Source organism: Castor canadensis, chromosome 10, assembly GCF_047511655.1.
Source record: "Castor canadensis chromosome 10, mCasCan1.hap1v2, whole genome shotgun sequence".
In the NCBI taxonomy this organism is placed as follows: Eukaryota; Metazoa; Chordata; class Mammalia; order Rodentia; family Castoridae; genus Castor; species Castor canadensis.
In genome coordinates this window covers 122,161,502-122,180,060 of record NC_133395.1, presented here as the reverse complement: position 1 = coordinate 122,180,060, position 18,559 = coordinate 122,161,502, and the positions used below count along the sequence as shown (strand labels likewise).

Genomic DNA, 18,559 nt, shown 5'->3' with positions numbered 1-18,559 from the left:
ATGCTTCTGAGGGCCATGTCTTATAAGTGAAGGTGACACCAGGGAATGTTAAAGAATATGACCAGCTGGACAACTGACCACTTATGTGAAAGCAGCAGTTCACATATTGGGTACTGAGCATTACCCAATATTTTTCTTCAAAAAGAGAAACTAGAATTCCAAGATGTTAACATGACATTTGCCATCTTAGAAAATTCTGTGTGCAGGCTAAAGGAAACATATCTGTATGTTCAGTGTGCACATGAGCTGTCTGTTTTTCACCTTACTTTATATTCTTCAGGGGAGAACATTCTTTCTCTTATTTAAATGTGGCCAAGTGAATCACTGGCCAGGCAGGTACCACATTTAATTGTGCTTCAAGCAAATGTGGGAGCGATGTAGCTGTAGGATGAACATACAATATAGGTTTTTGTTTAATATTCATGGGCAAGACCTGCTTTCTTACCCCTCTAGTTTGGAACCCCCTATGAAGTATGTTCTTATGACTGACTGGGTGTCAGACACTGACCATTTGGTTTCCCCATCTCCAGATCATCTTCGCTGATGAATGCACAGAAGCTGAGGGACGGCACTGGCACATGAAACACTTCTGTTGCTTTGAGTGTGAGACAGTGCTTGGTGGCCAACGCTACATCATGAAGGAGGGAAGGCCCTACTGTTGCCATTGCTTTGAGTCCTTGTATGCGGAATATTGTGACACCTGTGCCCAACACATAGGTGAGGCAGTGCTTGGCACTCAGCTTGATTTTCTCTGACTGGATCTTCTTTGTATCTGGTGAAGTTAAAATACCTTTGGTTGCAAGTAATAGAAACCCAACTCATACTAGCTTAAATGAAAAAGGGAATTTCTCAGCTCCTGTTACTAGAAGGGTCAAGGAGTATGTTAGCTTCAGGTAAGGATGCATCAAGAGTTTCAGCAAACTCTACTGTTGTCTCTGTGTCTTAGCTCTGCTTGCCCTTCTGTTGGCATCATTTGCAAGTAAGGTATCTTTACATGGTGGTCAAGAGGACCCTTAGTTATCCATAGTCTTGATACTTGCAATGTCACAAGGACAAGGACCATCTCTCCTCCAATTTCCAAGACAATCCCTCCAGATACAAAGCTTATAAGTCCTGAGTTAGTCATGGGCCCACCTCTAAGATGGGACTATGTGTTACACATTCCCATTTCCATGGGACAGGGTGTGGTCTCAGAAAGAATTATGAGGGCAAAGCTAAACAGATGCCTTCCACATCCTCATTGGAAGAAAAGAAATCAGAGATCAGAGAAGGAGGAGCCAGGTGAAGCTCTTGGTAGAGTGGGATAGTCAAGGAAACCCAGCAGCTTCTGGCAAGTGAGATTTTAAAACATCAGCAAAAGCCAGAACAAGAGACATAGCTCATAAACTGTGAGCTCCCCAAATAAGTAGTGGAGCTGAGATGGCAAAAATCATTTTCCCTTTGCAACTAACCAATTTGTTCAACGCTTCAATGCTTCAGGACAGGCTGCACTGTGACTGCTTTTCTCATCTGTCTTTTTTTGGCACATTAGGAATGAGCCACCCTTTAAAAAAAAAGCTGGCATGGACAAATGTGAGACCAGAGCCTAAACTGTCACCTGTAGTGAGGGGGTGTGGAGATACCCAGTTGGGAGCCCGTTTTGTCCCACTTAAAAGATTTTATCAGCCCCAAAAGGAAATGGCTTTATCTCCCTGGCTCATCAGAAGTGATAGATTCAAATGAAAACTTGGCTCATATTTCAAGAGTTTTGTGTACTGATAAAAGTCTCAACTGTGTGGACAGGGCACCTGTGTGCTCAGTGGTGACCCCTCATTGGTGGTCTTGTACTACTGCAGACATAGCCTGCTTCCCGGAGAGCTATCTGCAGTGAGTTTGTCAGCCCAGACTTCAGCACTGCTGTGAAGACCCTTGTACAGCTGCTTTTCCTTCTGGTCTTGGGCGATAGCAAGTCTCCCTTCCCTCACAGCCCAATACCTCTGTCCCCATGCCCAGGAACCTTGCTTTCTCACCAGATCAAAACAATCAGACATGTACTGTGTGTAACAGGTGGCTGGCCATGTGAATCACTGTATCAGGGACAATAGCTTGCTATATTGACTCCAGGGTGTTCACATGTGGGTTCAAGTGCACAGGTCAGCATTTGCCTGGATGAGAGGAACTGAGTGTTAGAAACCTAACCCACAGAGGAGATGCCCGCTTCTGTTAGCATTTCTGTCTCCCCTCCCTTGTCATGGAGACAAAAATCCTCTCCAGAAGATGCCATTTAGAATTTTCTCCCAACAGACTTGGGAGAGAGAAAAATCTGGTTGCCACTGGATCATGTACCCCTCTGATGCTCCCTCTGTTTTCTTTCTTCTTCCAGCTATCCAGGACTTTTATTGACATTCTCCTTTCCCTTCCTCTTAAAGACATAAAAGGCACCCATGTTTTACCAGTAAAGGGACCACTGTGGCCTGCAGTATGCATGCTGCCAGAGTTAAATTACTGTTTCTGATGTTTCTTTTTAAGCACGCTTTTCTGCAAAACATAATTTTTCTGCCACAGCGAGAGTCTGCCGTGTGTATCAGGCATACCTCAGTCTCTGGGTGCTGTACCTCTGTCCATACTGTACAAATATTCTGTGTTTACCCAGCCGCTCAGAGCAGACCCTACATCAGGCAGTCGTTGCTAGGGCAACAGGACTCTTGCCTGTGTGCAGCAGAGTAAACAGTCCTATAAACAGAGCAAGACTGTGGCAGCAGTAGACACAGGCACCCTCAGAGAAATGCTTAAAGGGGAAAGGAAAAAGGAACACTCAGATGTTGAATGCAGAGCCCTTTTCCAGATGTTTCGAGTTCAGGAGCAGTTCAGAGGACCATCTGACATCGTTGATGTTTATCAGGGACCACGTTCCATTGCCTGCTGGGCCACTTTATAACATGTCTCCCCCCACTCCCCCCGCCCAAGCCTTCCTTCTGTGAGGCCCTGTCCCAGGAGCCAGGCCCTTCCGTGCCTCTGAGCATGCTTCTTTGCAGACCAGCTGCTGAGGACTCTGCCTCTAGCAGGGAGTGGGCGAGGCTGAGGTTACCTGGATAATGCCCTGAGTAGCTACCCCCCAGTCAGGGAGCCAGCACAGCAGGGATCCCAGTGTGAGCTCTCAGGACTCTTGTCACGTGGGACAGAAAGGCTAAAAAGAGGAGAGAGAAGGCTGTGCAGCCTCAGAGTTCACCCTCAGGCAGCATCTAGGCTGTGACCCTCCACAAAGAAGGAGATTTCCCCCTAATAAAAACTAAAGAACAGCTTTTCTGGACAGCCTGCAGGCCCAAGGCAGAGCACTCTGAATACTCACTCAGTTAATTCTCACAACCCTATGACACAAGGACTGTTGTCTTCTGCATTGCGCTGCACTGTGGAGGAGAACAAGGCACAGAGAGATGAAGCCACTTCCCTTGGGTCACACAGCAAGAAAGTGGCAAAGCTAAGACCTGAAGCATCTTCACAGCCCACTGGAAGGGGAGGGAAGTGGGATTAGTTCCCTCTTCACTAGTGCAGAATTGAGCATCCCTGTGCCACCTGCCACTTCCTCCCAGGGACCTCAGGAAGAGGAATCCATGGAGCCCCAGCTGTGGGTTGTCTGGTTCTCACTGCCACCTGCTCCTCCTCACTGCACCTGGGAACTCCAGCAGTCATTGGGATTGATTCACGTAGTGGCCCCTCACGTGGGATGGCCCTGTGACTGCTCCCATCCTACAAAATTCTCTCTTGGTCTCTAGGGCCACACTCCAAGATGAAGAGACCCCCTCAGTTTAGGGAAAGAGCTAATAAGAATTTGCCTCCTGACTCTCCGTCTTTTGGCTCCAGTGTCACAAAAGTCAGCAGAGGAAAGGTTGGGGGAGGGGAGGAGGCTGCTTTCCTCTTTTTTTTTTTTTAATCTTTCATTCTTTTTTGTTGTTGTGGTTTCTCCCCTCAGTTTCTTATTTACCACCTCCCTACACAGTCTCTAGAAGACATCCCTTGAAAGCCCTGGGACTCTACGCCACCATGCTCACATCACTGATGCCTTCCTGAGGGGACATTATACAGTTATGTATTAGAAGTGTCCCAGAGGTCTCATTCCACCTGCAGAAATTCAGATGGGACTGCATTCTCCCAGGCTGTCCCAGGCAGGGATTACAACAGCTCAGCCTCCATTCTTCCATTTTATTGCCTGCTACAAAAAGAGGGCCTCCTGTGTCCCTGTCTTAGCAAAAGCCCCAGGTGGCCCTCTCATTGGCTTAGTGTGGGTCACTGTTGCCCCTAGACTATCTCTGGGACTGGGAGATACCGGTGCTGGGTCCTGGACTAAGAGATACCAAATATTTTTAACTGGCCACTGGTGGGTTCAGGGGTGGCTTTAGCCCCATCCCAAGTTCACGGCCCGAAAAGACAAGGAGATGCTGTCCCACAAGGAGATTAAGTACTACACCAGGAAAGGGAAGAGAAGCTGAGAAGAAGCAAGATCACAGAGGCTGAGGAAGGGTCCCTAGTACACAGGGTGATGAGATTGTGTACACTAGGCAGAGTCCTGCCCCGGAAGAGTCCTGCTTCTTCTTCTCCTGGTGACATTAGCAAAGGGTGTGTGTCCCCATGGGGAGTCAGCATCTTTGGCAAACATGTCCAAAGTTTTCCTTCCCAAGAGCAGGATCTTCCCTACCAAGAGTTGAAGTCTACTGTTTTTCTTTTCTGCTTACTTAGTCTATTCAGAATACCACAGACCGGGTAGCTTCTAAACAATACAAATGTGTCCCTCACAGTTCTGGAGGCAGGGCAGGCCATGGTCAAGGCAAATTTGGTTTCTGGAAACAATCCACTTTCTGGTTCATAGATTGCGCCTTTTCACTGTGTCTTCATATGGCAGAAGAGATAAGTGAGCTTCCTTGGGTTTCTTTTATGAGGACACTAATCCCATTCATGAGAGCAGAATCCTCAGACCTAATTACCTCTCCAAAGGCCCTACCTCCTTACACTACCACGTTGAGTAGATTATAGCCTATGAATTTAGGGGAGAAACACACATTCAGACTCCAGTGTCCACCAGGCTGCTGCAGTGTCTTACCCATTGAAATGACACATACTGGTGATGAGGTTCAAATAATCCTTTCATTTCAGTGTAGGAAGAACCCCTGTTGTGTACCAGGCCATGTTCTAGGTCCTGGGGATACCACAGAAACAGAAACGTCTGAGCCTGTTCCCACAAAGCATCACTTTTAGTGAGAGAGAAAACAATAAAGAGATGCACACATGTGATAGAGAGCCATCAGCAATATTAATGCTATATTTTTTTAAAAGTATAGGTCTGCACACAGTAATGCATGCCTGTAACTCCAGCTATTCTGGAGGTGGAGATAGAAGGATCACAGTCCAAGGCTAGTCAGGGCAAAGCTAGCAATGAAACCTTATCTGAAAAACAAACTGAAAGGAAATGGGCTGAGTTGGCTCAACTGGTACAGTGATTACTTAGCAAGCATGAAGCCCTGAGTTCAAGCCCCAGTACCCCATCACCACCCAAAAAAGTATAACAGACAAGGGTGGAGAGCAATGAGAGCCAACTCCAAGGAGTTGGCATTTGAGCAGTGTGTTAGTGAGTTTTTTGATAAAATACCTGACATGAATAACTTAAAGGAGAAAAGGTTTATTTTTGGCTCACATTTTTTAGACGTTTCAGTCCACAGCCACTGGCTCCATTGTTTCTGGGCCTGTGGTAAGGCAGGACATCATGGTGGAAGGGCACAATGGGGTAGATATGCTCACCTCATGACAGCCAGGAAGCAGAAAGAGAAAGAGGAAGAGGCCAGGGCAAGATACACCCTTTAGAAACCACAGAACCTCCTCTGGACAGACCACCCACCAGGCAACAATGACTTGGTTATCCTGACAGTGATAAAGACTGATAATGACCCACCAGAACATACCTGTGACCAGGACTGTTTAACTATGCACACCTTTTGCCCCCTGCTCTAATTCTTTTTGTCTTAAACCTAAATCTCATGAGTATACCCCAGAAGATGGGCTGAAGCCACATAACAAATTTCCTTTCTCTGCCCTTCCAAAAAAAAAGAAAAACTAAATAAATATATACCATTCAAAGACAAGTGACCTATTTCCTTCAACCAGGCCCCATCTTCCACAGTTCCACCACCTCCCCGTAATTTATTCAAATTTTGACTCTGTTAATGGATTAATCCAGAATCCTCATGATTCAATCACTTCCCAAAGCTCTATCTCTGAACACTACTTGCATCAGGACTAAGCCTTCAGTACATGAGCCTTTGGGGCGGAACACTTCATATCCATACCATAATAAGCAGACACGAAGTAGAGTGAAGGAGGCGGGATTAGTCTGCTGCTTAGGGACAGGACTTGGGTACAGAGTTTCTCTCTCATTCCTAGGTATATTACCTTAGGCAAGTTACTTAGCCTTCTCTATTTCCATTTACACAGCTGAAAAACAGAAATAATAATAGAAACTTACCTCAAACAGTGGAGTGATTTAATTTAGTTTGTGTATATAAATACTTAAAGCAGTGTCTTATCATATTACTGGTATTACAAGTTGAATATCCCTTATCTGAAATGTTCGGTATTTGGGATTTTATTCAAATTTTGGAACATTTGCATATGCATAATGAGATACTCTGGAGATGGGATGCAAGTCTAACTGAGAATTCATTTATATTTCCCATAAACTCTATGCATGTAGCCTGAAGATAATTTTATATAGTATCTTAAGTTTCTGCATGAAGCAAAGTTTCGTTACATGGAATTTTCTCTGTGTGATGTTATGTTTTGAATTTTGGAGCATTTTGATTTTGGATTTTGGCTTAGGGATGGTCAAGCTATGTTACTATTTGGATGGAAAATGTGTCCTAGGCAGAATTCCTGGACAGGCCGTTTTGATATACATGCTTGGTGATGGAAGCAGGTTAGAAGAGCTGACTGTTGAAGTAAGTTGTCGTAGGACTGGAATACGATTTATGAAGCCCTGATCATCGGTTGATTGGTACATTATTCATTGCATCCTGAGGCAAACCAGGGTGCTGTGTTTCATGTGTAATGAGGTGCTCTAGATGGCCCTTCAGCCTCTTATCTGTCTTGTTTCTCCAGGGATCGACCAGGGTCAAATGACCTATGATGGCCAGCACTGGCATGCCACCGAGACCTGTTTCTGCTGTGCTCACTGCAAGAAGTCCCTCCTGGGGCGGCCATTCCTCCCAAAGCAGGGCCAGATATTCTGCTCCCGGGCCTGCAGTGCTGGGGAGGACCCCAATGGCTCCGACTCATCTGATTCAGCCTTCCAGAATGCCAGGGCCAAGGAGTCTCGGCGCAGTGCCAAAATTGGCAAGAACAAAGGCAAGACAGAGGAGGCCATGATGAACCAGCACAGCCAGCTGCAGGTGAGTTCCAACCGGCTCTCAGCTGATGTGGACCCCCTGTCACTGCAAATGGACCTGCTCAGCCTGTCCAGCCAGACACCCAGCCTCAACCGGGACCCTATCTGGAGGAGCCGAGAGGAGCCCTACCATTATGGGAACAAGATGGAGCAGAACCAATCCCAGAGTCCTTTGCAGCTTCTCAGTCAGTGCAACATCAGAACTTCCTACAGTCCAGGAGGGCAGGGAGCTGGAGCCCAGCCTGACATGTGGGCCAAGCATTTCAGCAACCCCAAGAGAAACTCGTCACTGGCCATGAAGGGGCATGGTGGCAGCTTCATCAAGGAGGACTACTACCCAGGGAGGCTGCGGTCCCAGGAGAGCTACAGCGATATGTCCAGTCAAAGCTTCAGTGAACCCCGAGGCAGCATCCCAGTCCCCAAGTACGAGGAAGAAGAGGAAGAGGAAGGGGGTCTGTCCACTCAGCAGTGTCGAACCCGTCATCCTATCAGTTCCCTGAAATACACAGAGGACATGACGCCCACAGAGCAGACCCCTCGGGGCTCCATGGAATCACTGGCATTGTCTAATGCAACAGGTAGGTTCTGGTCATCTGGATCACGGATATCTAGGGGTCACCTCTGGGTGACCTGGTGCTGGTCCTCAGGATTTTAGCATGGTCCTGCCATATGCCTTCGTCCACCAGTCTGTGGAGTTTCAGATGGCTTCTGCCTTTGATGGGATTCCCTATAAGTAAAGCGTGAGTGCAAGGTCTGGATGCCTGTGACATGTGCACCATGTGCTCATGGGAGAAGGGGAAGCAGAGAAATGGAATAAGGCTGGGGGAGGAGCCATATGAGGGATGATGTGTGGACTGGAGTCTGGCTTCAGCCTATCCCATGGGGGAAGCTCTGGACGGTGGATTGCAACAGAGTCAGTTCCCTCTTGCGAGGTGTGGTACTCTCACAAAGTCAGTGACTTTGGGCTCCTGCAGAGCGATTGGGGTGAGTTTATGGCTATGGGTGTCAACAAAGCAGCTCATGTTGACCAAAGAGCATTCAGGAGAAGGGGCAGCTGTGAGATGATAGCAGTGTTCACAACACCCGGGGGCAGGTGTCCCAGCTTGATAAGGTGTAGGACATCAAAGTATCCAGGGTTGCTTCCTGAGCTGTTCTGAACCCTAGTATCTCACAAGGTCCCGATTGTAATGTGCAGATAAAGACAGAAGAAATCTGTAGACAACACAAAGAAGCTAGGCAAGCTGAGAAGGGCTGAAGTGGAGGTAAACAGTCACCACATGCCCTCTCCAACACGTTGGCAGCTGGTTTGTGAAGATTAACTGTCGCCTAAGATAGAACCCCCCCGCAATGTGGGGTCAGGGTTGACTCACCATTGCTGTGACATCCAAGTGGGCTTATCTAGATCAGAGTATGTAGACCAGCTAGGGTGTTGTAGAACTCATATGGTGAGCCATTTGTGGTGTGCGTTGTAATATCAGTTGTGCTCACCAGAGCCATGTACCCATCCACAGTGCAATGAAAGTAAAAACAAACTAGTCTTTCACCCCCGATACCTCGGGAAGAGTGCTCTAAAATGCACTAAGTATATCTGCCCCTTTAAGGCTACCAGAGACACACATCTACCCTCACAGTAGACATCCCACAGTCAAAGGTGTCAGCCCCACCTGAAGGGGACAATCACTGTTCAGCTGCAGCCACCTGTTGCCACGTGCAAGCTCATTTTTTTTTCAATGAACAGTTATGTAGCTCTTACTATGTGCCAAGCATTGTTCTGAGCACTTCACACATATTTGCTGGCTCAATTAAATTGTTGCAATAATTTAGTTTAAGAGCAAAGGAAGGCATATTATTATCATTCTTAATTTAGAGTTGAAGAAACTGAGAAACAGAAAGGATGAGGAACTCGTCCAAAGTCACACAGCTTTTCAGAGTAGAACAGAATTTGAACCCATGCATGTGACTCCCCAGCCTGCTCTTTCTTAATCACATCAGGCTGCCAACCTAACATGAACCCCACCTTGCATGTTCTCCTAGTTTTTCCAGAGCACTTGAAAATGTGGACTTTTTTGTTCTTTTCGGGTACTGGGGCTTGAACTTAGGGCTTTTACCTTGAGCCACTCCACCAACCCTATTTTTATGTTAAGTATTTCCGAGATTGGATCTTGTGAACTATTTGCCAGGCTGGCTTCACTGCAGTCCTCCTGATTTCTGCCTCCTGAATAACTAGGATTACAGACATGGGCCACCAGCACCTGGTGTGGATAGTTTTTAAAGATGTGAATCCATTTAAACACTCTACTAGACAAAAGTTGTTTCTGAGTCATAGACTGTCTATACAATGTGTTTTACCTTGCCTCCCCTGAAAGGATTTCACATCTGTGTTCCCATTTCTCCCTGAGGACAAAAGGCCAATATTCTTATCCCCATGTTTCAGATAAAGAAAAAACAAGACCTTAGTGACTAAGCACCTTCTCTGACGTCATAGAAGTGAGCAATTACTGCAGAGTGATGACTGCCTGGCTTCCTGCCCAGGCTGTGTTACTCTTGAAAGATTTATACACTATAATTATTTAAGAGGGCTGCAGATAAATATGTACTTCAGCCTCTGTAGCCGAATTTCTCAAAGCTAGACTACCTGCATTAGAATCATCCAGGTACTTGATTAAAACATGTATGCTGGGTCTCCACCACCACCCCCAGCAGCAGAATTCCACCGAGGTGGGACCTGGAAATCTGCATTTTAACCAGCTCCCTGCTGCTGATGTGCACTGTTGTCAGAGAACAGATGTTCCTGGGTTTGTCTGTTGTGACTGTAATTGTCTCACTTTAATGTGCCTTATGAAGAAATCTAGGGGGCGAGGGATTTCAGGTTGGAGAATGTTGGAGAAGCCAAGTGAGAAAAGACACACAGTTTCTGCTTCTACAGAAGGGAGCATGGGATTTTTGTCCCCATGATTTTCTGTGGATTCTTGGGTAAAGTAACAAATGCCCCTGTGCCTCAGATTTTTGGAAAGCAACCTAAACCATGACTGATAAAACTGGAGAAAAACATTCCTGAAATCAGCACTGTCCAGTAGGGTAGCTATTTGTCACATGTGACTATCAAAATCAAATTTATTGAAAGTAAGTGAAATGACCATTTTAGGCCAAACATTGTGCTAACACCATCTCAAGTGCTCAACAGCAAATGGGCTGAAATTTAAGTTTCATTTCATTTTCTTTCATTGAAATTCCATTAGCCACATGTGACTAACAGCAGCCCCATTGGAGAGTGGGCTGCTAGCATGTGGACAGGACCACTCTCATCCTTAGTCTCGCGGGAATTCCCTCATGGGCCTTGGTTTTCCAGATTCTCGGTTCATGGTTAGGAACCTGACTTGGAGTCGCAGTCCCTCGGTTCAGATCTGCCCTTCATCATTTAGGAATTATTTAACCTTAAGTCACTTAAATTCTGTAAGACTCAGTTTCCTGGACATTGGAATTTGGTGCCTAATAATTCTTCCTTTGTGGGGATTTTATGAGAATTAAATGATAAGTGTATTAAATTTATTAATATAGCCTATGGCACGTATGACCTTCTGTAATGGTTACCTGGTACTCTTATTGTTAATTCTTTCTCCTCCCAAATACACTGCAGCATGAATTTAGCTACTCTCCTTTCCCCATGTCCACCAGCTGTGCAGGTCTGCACTTCTGGTTTAAAATACTCCTAGGATCTGCCCCTGCTTTTTACCAAGCAGTGCAACAAAAACCTCAGAAATGGAGAATTAAAGAAATTCATTTTGTGCCGTTGCATTTCCATAGACCTGTCAGACATGACGGTGTGGGAAAAAGATGGTGGCTAATGTCTTAAATGCATCTTTACCATTCCTAAGTCCTTCCTCTAAAGCTAGGTTTCAGGATAATGGGCTACTTTTCCTTCTGAGCTCAGTAACCGATGCTATTGAGCAAGCCCGTAGTGTTCATTCTGGCAGGGAGCATGATGTTTTTGTGGGTAGCATTTTTCCTTAGAACAGATCTGGAGAAACAGATATCTCCAGTGGCTTGCCAGCCTCTGATCCGGGCCCTGACACCTCCCAGTTCATTTAGAACTGGGAGTGCTCAGTCCCTTGTCCATGGAAAACACAATCCATGCCTTATGCTCACCCACAGAGACTCAGGCAGGCACAGTGAGCATGTGCACACCACAGTGTGGGAGCCCTGAGAAGTTCTTTAACTCCACTATTCCCAAACAGGAGTCTGAAACAGCTTACAGTCTGGGTGATCATGGCCTTAGAGATAGTAATGGCAGCATCAAAATCTGTTTGCATTGAGTGTTGATATGTACTTGATCCAATTCACTTCATCCACACCACAACTCTAGGAGGTAGATACAACTGTTATTCCCATTCTACAGATGAGGTGAGCGAGGCACAGTGGGGCTGGGTAGTCTCGGGCCACACCTCTTGAAAGTGGAAGAGCAGGATTCAAAACCAAGGCATTATAACTCCAAGTCTATGCCTGCAACTGCTAACCTGTGGCATTTAGGAGTGATCGTGATGAAGATGCTGGCTCTGGTGATGATAGTGATGATTATAACAGACCACTGACCATGGCCTGGCATGCTGATGCATTCTCATATAAAACCTCATTGCAACCCTCTGAGATAAGTCTGATGGTTATACCCATTTCACAGATACAACATTCAGAGAAGTTATAACTTTTACACCCGTGTCATGGTTGAGTGGAAGTGTTACAACTTTAAGTTGTAACATCCATGGTTGCCCCAGATGGCCAGCATTTGAACCCAGGCATGGCAGACTGCAAAGACCATGTTCCGAACTGCTCCATACACATCCTCACAAGAGGGGTCATGATTACAGTCAGGGAATTTGCACAGTGACTATCTGAAGGAACAAGACTTCCCTTCCCTACTGACCCTGTCAATGAAGCAGGAAAGCACAGTGTGCAGTGAAAGGTGAAGGACAGGAGGCTGAGGCAGCCAACTGAGGTCATGTGCCAAGGTCAGCAGTCAGAAGACGAGAGACCAGGATAGCCTGTCCAGGGGTTGGTCCCAGGCAAGTCAACAGGAGACCAAGGTTGTAGCTACAAGTTAGCCATCAGGGCTCGTCACTTCCTGGGACCAGCTATATGGTAGGGTTGGAATTGGGCCTGGGGGTTCAGCTGCCCACTACTGGACAGCTGGAGACTGTGAGCTAGACTCTGGCAAAGGACCCTGGTGTACCATGTGAGGAATGTGGCTTTTTCTTGAGGATCAGCTACATTCTACAGGGAGCAGGTGGACCAGTAAGAGATGAGACCTATGGGAAGGGAATCCAGGGGTGGATAGAGTCAGTTGTTCATTGATCCTTCCATTCATTCAGCAAGTGACTTGAATGCCTGCATCATAACTTATAGCAGATTGAATGAGTGTTGGCTGTGGACCAGTCTGCCAGTGTTGGGGGCTGAACTTTGCAGCTTAAAGTGGACTGACCTTAGCCAGCCAACTTCCCTATTCTGTGTCTCAGTGTCCTCACTGAAATGGAATGACACTGGTGTCCTGGGCTGCTATAGGAATTACAGGAGCTCATTCTTATAAAGAGTTTAGAACAGAGCCCAGTACCCTATAAGTGTCATGGAATAGTAGCTTCTGTTAGCATCAGTAGGGACCAAGATGCTAAGGAGGCAGTGCTGAGCCAGAATGGACCTGGACCCTCTCCTCTCAAATCTCATAGTCTAGCAGAGTTGATCGTAACCATCCAATTGTGCAATATAAAATTGCATCTTTGGGAAGTGTGAGACTAAAAAGGGTGTACAAAGGGAGACGTCGGCTGAGTCAGGTAGGACAGAGAGGGCCTCCTGAGAAACTGATACTCACAATAAGGGAAGGGGCATACCCACAGCAAAGCAGCATGTGCGAAGGCCCTGTGGTAGGAGGATAGGGCATGTCTGGACAACTGAAAGAAGGCCCTGTGGCTGGATGGAGCTTAGAGACATAAGACTGGGAAGGAAGGAAAGAACCAGATGGTTCAGAACCATGGAGGTCTATTTTAAGGGTTTAGTCCTTTCTACTAAGGGCAATAGAAAGCCCTTAAAATGTCAGGCTAAGAAAGGAAGGAGGTGACACAATCTAATTTGCATTCTGACAAGATGGCCCCAGCTGCTATATGGGAACTTGATTGCAAAAGAGCAAGTGTGGGCAGGGAGGCCCTTAGGACTGTGCAGCCCAGGCAAGAGGTGAAGGTTACAGTGTCCAGGATGTAAACAGGATGATGTCCAAAGTAAGAGGAAGCCTAGGACAGTACCTTAGGAGAGAAATTGGTTTGTAGTGTCCCTGGAGAAAGGGACCTGGGAGCCACAGGAAGAGAGATTTGTCACGTACTAGAAATGGGTAACATTTTGCCTCTGATTATTGACTCCAGTCAGCATCAACTCAAAGTGGCTGTGTCCTTGGCCTGGGCTTGGGCAGGCCCAGCTGGAAGAGAAGTCTGGACAGGCTTCCTGCCCTCTTATCTGCTCAGTGGTGCATTGTTGTGGCAAGTGCCCACCTTGCATAGGTCTCACCTCCACACCTGGCCAGGGAAATTGAGGTGTACCACACTGAGACATTGATTGTTATGGGCTAGAAGGGTAATTTTCCAGCATTGCTGGCAAATTGGAGAAGAATTAGAAACAGTGTGGGGATCTGAACCAATGACTGGAATAGCTCACTTTACCAAGAGTGTCTGCAATGGTTTTTCATCCTTATAATGCAAAACAGTTCCATATTTCATTGGGGAGTGGAAAATTTCTCCTGTTCTTCCACATGGCTTAGATATCCATCCTGTAGCCCAACTGCTTTACTTAAATAGCAAAGTAAAACCTCCTAACCAGCTGGCACTCCATGCTTGAGAGGTCACACCTCAGACCCGCCCAGGGATTGGTAGGTCAGATCTTTTTGTTCATTGCCTTTGTAGCCCAGCCTGAAATTGTAGATTTGAAAGCCTGAAACTCACCTTGAGTCCCATCTATTGGCCCCAGGGCCAGCCTGGGACATGCTTGGGGACTATCATTGTCCACTAGAGTTACAGTACTCTTCTGTTAACAAATTCAAAATCCAGATCCAACTGGTACAAATAAACAACAGAATTTTTTTTAATCAAATAACTGTGAAGTCTTCAGATATTTAGTTTAAGAGGTCAACTAATGTCATCAGGACTCAGAATTTTCCGTCTTTCAGTTCTCGTTTTTTCTACCTGACTTCATTCTCAAGCAGGATCTTCCGAGGATGGCAATGATGCCACCAGCAGCTCTAGGCTAATGTCTGTTGGCACTGGCAGAAGGGGAACAAGAATTGTTCTTTCTTCATAGTGTCACCAAAAGTCCAGAATTGAATCTCATTGGCCAGACTTGGGTCACCTAACAATTCTTAAACTGACACTGTGGCCAGAGGGAATGAATCACGTACCCATCCCAAAACCCACACAACGTGGTCGAACCCATCAAGACTTCAGGACTGAGAATGGAGATGGAGGTTCTCAAAGGGATATCATGGTCATGTTTTCCGAGGAAGAAGGGAGGTAAACCTATAAGTGTCTTGTACTACACTGTAGGTGTTCATTTCTTCCATCTGGGGCTGACTTCCAGATGGGACTGGCACCTTTCTCAAGGGGTCCCACCATCAGAATTTGACGTCAATTAGCCATTTTGTATTACAGCTTTAGCATTACAGCTCTAGTCGTTGGGTATGGCCCTGTAGGGATTTTAATATTGTGTTTGAGACCTTTGAGATGCTTTGGAGGGTGGAATGAATGGATCCCAACCCTTTTAGTCAATGTTTGGGACATGCCTTCACTTGGTCCCATGGGTGACGTCCTCTGTGACTTTCAAAGAATCTGGACCCTCTTGGCATTTCAGGCTTTGAGCATCACCTCAGGCCACAGAACAAAGGTTAGATGATAATTAAAAGAGCAAAAGTCATGGGCTAATCTATCCTTCATTTCTCTTTCTGGATTAGTTTCCTGGTATGGGGGAAGGAGAGGACATTCTCAGAGCAGGTGACAAAGGAGGGTTGTAGCGGACAAGTGGGACAGAACCTGACCCAGAGTGGCTGATCTACCTCTGCCACATGTCATGGTCTTGCTGACATTTTCTGGATCCAGAGAAATTTTTCCAGTGTTCTGGTTTTTGATAACTGTTCCGGAGGTATATTTATAGCCTCCTTAGGCGTGGACAGCCATCTACGCTCACAGTAAGTGACCGTGGCTACTGACAAGAAAGGAAAGGTTGCAATTTTATCCATTTTATTACTGAAAAGGCAACACTAGAAAATTGGGTCCAAGATAGAAGCAGTGGGGCTGGGGGACAGTGAAGTGGTATTCATACTGTTGTAGAGTGAATTTTTCAAGAATATTTATATACTTTTTTGTTAGAACATTTGATTGGCGAATCTCACAAAGGGAAATGAGACCAATAGCTCTTCTCTACTTGAAAATGACCTTCAAACTCAGGTTTCATGATGTACATTTTATTACCTGAAAACTTAGGACAGTTGAAAAGAGGAAAAAGTAAGAGGTAGAACTGGGAAGAAACACCTTTAACCTCACTGTTTGATTGGTATTAATATTTTGTTGAATTTATTTTGGTGCACTGTTTTTTCCTAATTTGGTTGTACATTTACTGGGCATTTGTATCTTGGGTGCATACATTTGCATCTTCTTCTCATTAGCTTTTTTTCTTGGCTTCTATAGCCATCATTTTTTTTTATTCTATGTGCATACAATGTTTGGGTCATTTCTCCCCCCTTCCCCAACCCCCTCCCTTACCCCCCACCCCCTCCCTCTCCCCCCGACCCCCTCGATACCTGGCAGAAACTATTTTGCCCTTATCTCTAATTTTGTTGTAGAGAGAGTATAAGCAATAATAGGAAGGAACAAGGGTTTTTGCTGGTTGAGATAAGGATAGCTATACAGGGAGTTGACTCACATTGATTTCCTGTGCATGTGTGTTACCTTCTAGTTAATTCTTCTTGATCTAACCTTTTCTCTAGTTCCTGGTCCCCTTCTCCTATTGTATAGCCATCATTTTTAATGACTGCATTAATTAATATTCCATTGAAGGGTTATGTTTCCACACTTCTAGAATTGGACATTTAGGCAGTTTTGAAAATGCTTTCTATTTCAATTTTGATTTCCTTTAACTTCCTTCAAAAAAAATGTACTTTTTTGGACATTCTCCCTCCCCTTTTCCTTCTAAGCATCAGAAAACCTTGGAAATAGCTTGTCTGAAGGCTCTCCAGGCCCCGACCTTCTCCATGACCACTTGGAAAGCAGCCACAGTCTCTCCTGCACACAGTGGTAGTATGAGGCCTGCCAGTCATCAGGGCGTACCATAGCCTGTCTCTCCTCCCCTCATTCACCTTAACCTGAAGTGGCTCCTAGAGCAGTATAAATGAATGTGATTCAGCGCAACCAGGAGCCAGCCTTGAGGAATATATTCTTCCAGTGAACAGTCAGCCACTCGCTCCATCCATTCGCAGAGTCTAGAGACCCACCCACATCGTAGCCATCTGCAATGCTTGTCAGTCGTGCAAACTCTTTTACCCACAAACGGGATGTTCCAGGACTCAGACAGGAAATAGCATTTTTAACACATGTCCCCAGAGAACCCATAGGGCCACTGGGTTTGAGGACCACTAAGCTACGCTAATCTCCTACTTGGATAACTGCCTCACTTTCCATCTTGTCTATGGTTAGAACTTACATCTCTGCTGCAGTGCTCCCTTTGCATCTTCTGAGATCAGCCTCCTGTAGAGACAAAAGTTCTAAAAGACCTAAAGATGCCACCTCAAATAGGTCTTAGTGTAACAAATAATATTTTAGTTCATGACAAGCACATTATCTGAAGCATATGGCTGGTGAATTCCTTAACTACATCCTGTGGATTAAATATGAAAGAGGGGACTGGCTGAGTGGCTCAAGTGGTAGAGTACCTGCCTAGCATGAGGTCCTGATTCCAAGCCCAGTACTGCAAAAAAAAATTTTTTTAAATATGAAAGAGAGCAGTACTTGCCAAGAGCATTTGATGGTTTTCGTACCATTAATGAATGCATCAGAAAACATGGACAACAAACACTAGTCTTCTAACAGAGCCTATTCCAGCTCTAGAATCAGTGTGAAAATCAAAAGACTATGGGACCCAAGTTTTACAGGAATTTAAGGTTGGTTTGTTATTTATTGATTTAACCTGGAATGATTTTGCCAGCCCTCCTCAACTTTCTACCAGTATCACCATGAGTATCCAGGCAGCTGTACCTGTGTCTTCCTAGCCATGTATCTCCTTCCACCAGTTGTCACCTACAATCTACCCTCCCCAAATCAAAACCAGATCATGACACATTACTGGGAGGCAGCTGTCACAAATTAGGCTAAACAACTAGGTAAGACATCATTTAGAAGATCAAGTTTGTGATTCTACTACCAAGTCACTAAGAAAATGCCTCATATTTTCTTTGGTCCAGAAACTTGTGCCAGCTTTAAAATGTCAGGCTGAATTCACCATGCACTTAGCTAAAGCAGACACATTTTCCCCATTCTTTCTCTCTGTTCAAAAAAAAAAAAAATGCCTTTCTCAACTGCTTGCTACTCAAGAGTTTGCTGTTCTGGTTTACAGATTATCCAGCCGTCTCCTCTTTTCACTGTTATTTTTCTCACATAAAAAGAATAGTTGCAAAAACTCTTTGATCATTTTTTTCTTGCCTAGTGGACCAGCGACTGTACTTACCTGTGTGTCTGTTCTCTGGGCTTTTCTTTGGAATAAATCTTTGTCTCTTAGCTATGCTAACTCTAGGGTGTTCTTGCTTCTTGAAGACAATTGTTTAGCCCCATTAAAGCTGCCTTCCTGAGGGTGTCATCAGTGTAAGGACACCTGAAGGATTTGCTTCTGATTGTGATGTTGTGTTTTGGGTGAAAGCACCCTTGCCAGTGATTCTGTACTGCCTATCAGTGAGCAGGCTATACCTTGCTAGGGTTTCTCATCCTGGCAGAAGCAGACTTCCCCATGGTGGCCTTTTATATCAGAGGTGACAATTTTAAAAGGCACAAGAGTGTGGATTAGACTTTCCTTGTGTCTTTTTCCTGTGAAGTTGACCTTATAGCTGAAAGTGAGAGGAGAGGAGACCTGGCCAGATTAACT

The 18,559-nt window shown here is 45.5% G+C and overlaps 1 protein-coding gene across 6 annotated transcripts in view; it reads left to right on the top strand.

Moving 5' to 3' along the window:
- Positions 1–18,559, top strand: part of Prickle2 (prickle planar cell polarity protein 2) — a 321,900-nt gene that overhangs the window by 271,036 nt on the left and 32,305 nt on the right. For all 6 annotated transcript variants that reach the window (XM_074044137.1, XM_074044136.1, XM_074044138.1 and 3 more), the window contains 2 exons: positions 531–717; positions 7,123–7,986. In XM_074044137.1, coding sequence (XP_073900238.1) covers positions 531–717; positions 7,123–7,986 — 1,051 coding nt within the window. The remainder of the gene's footprint in view (positions 1–530; positions 718–7,122; positions 7,987–18,559) is intronic.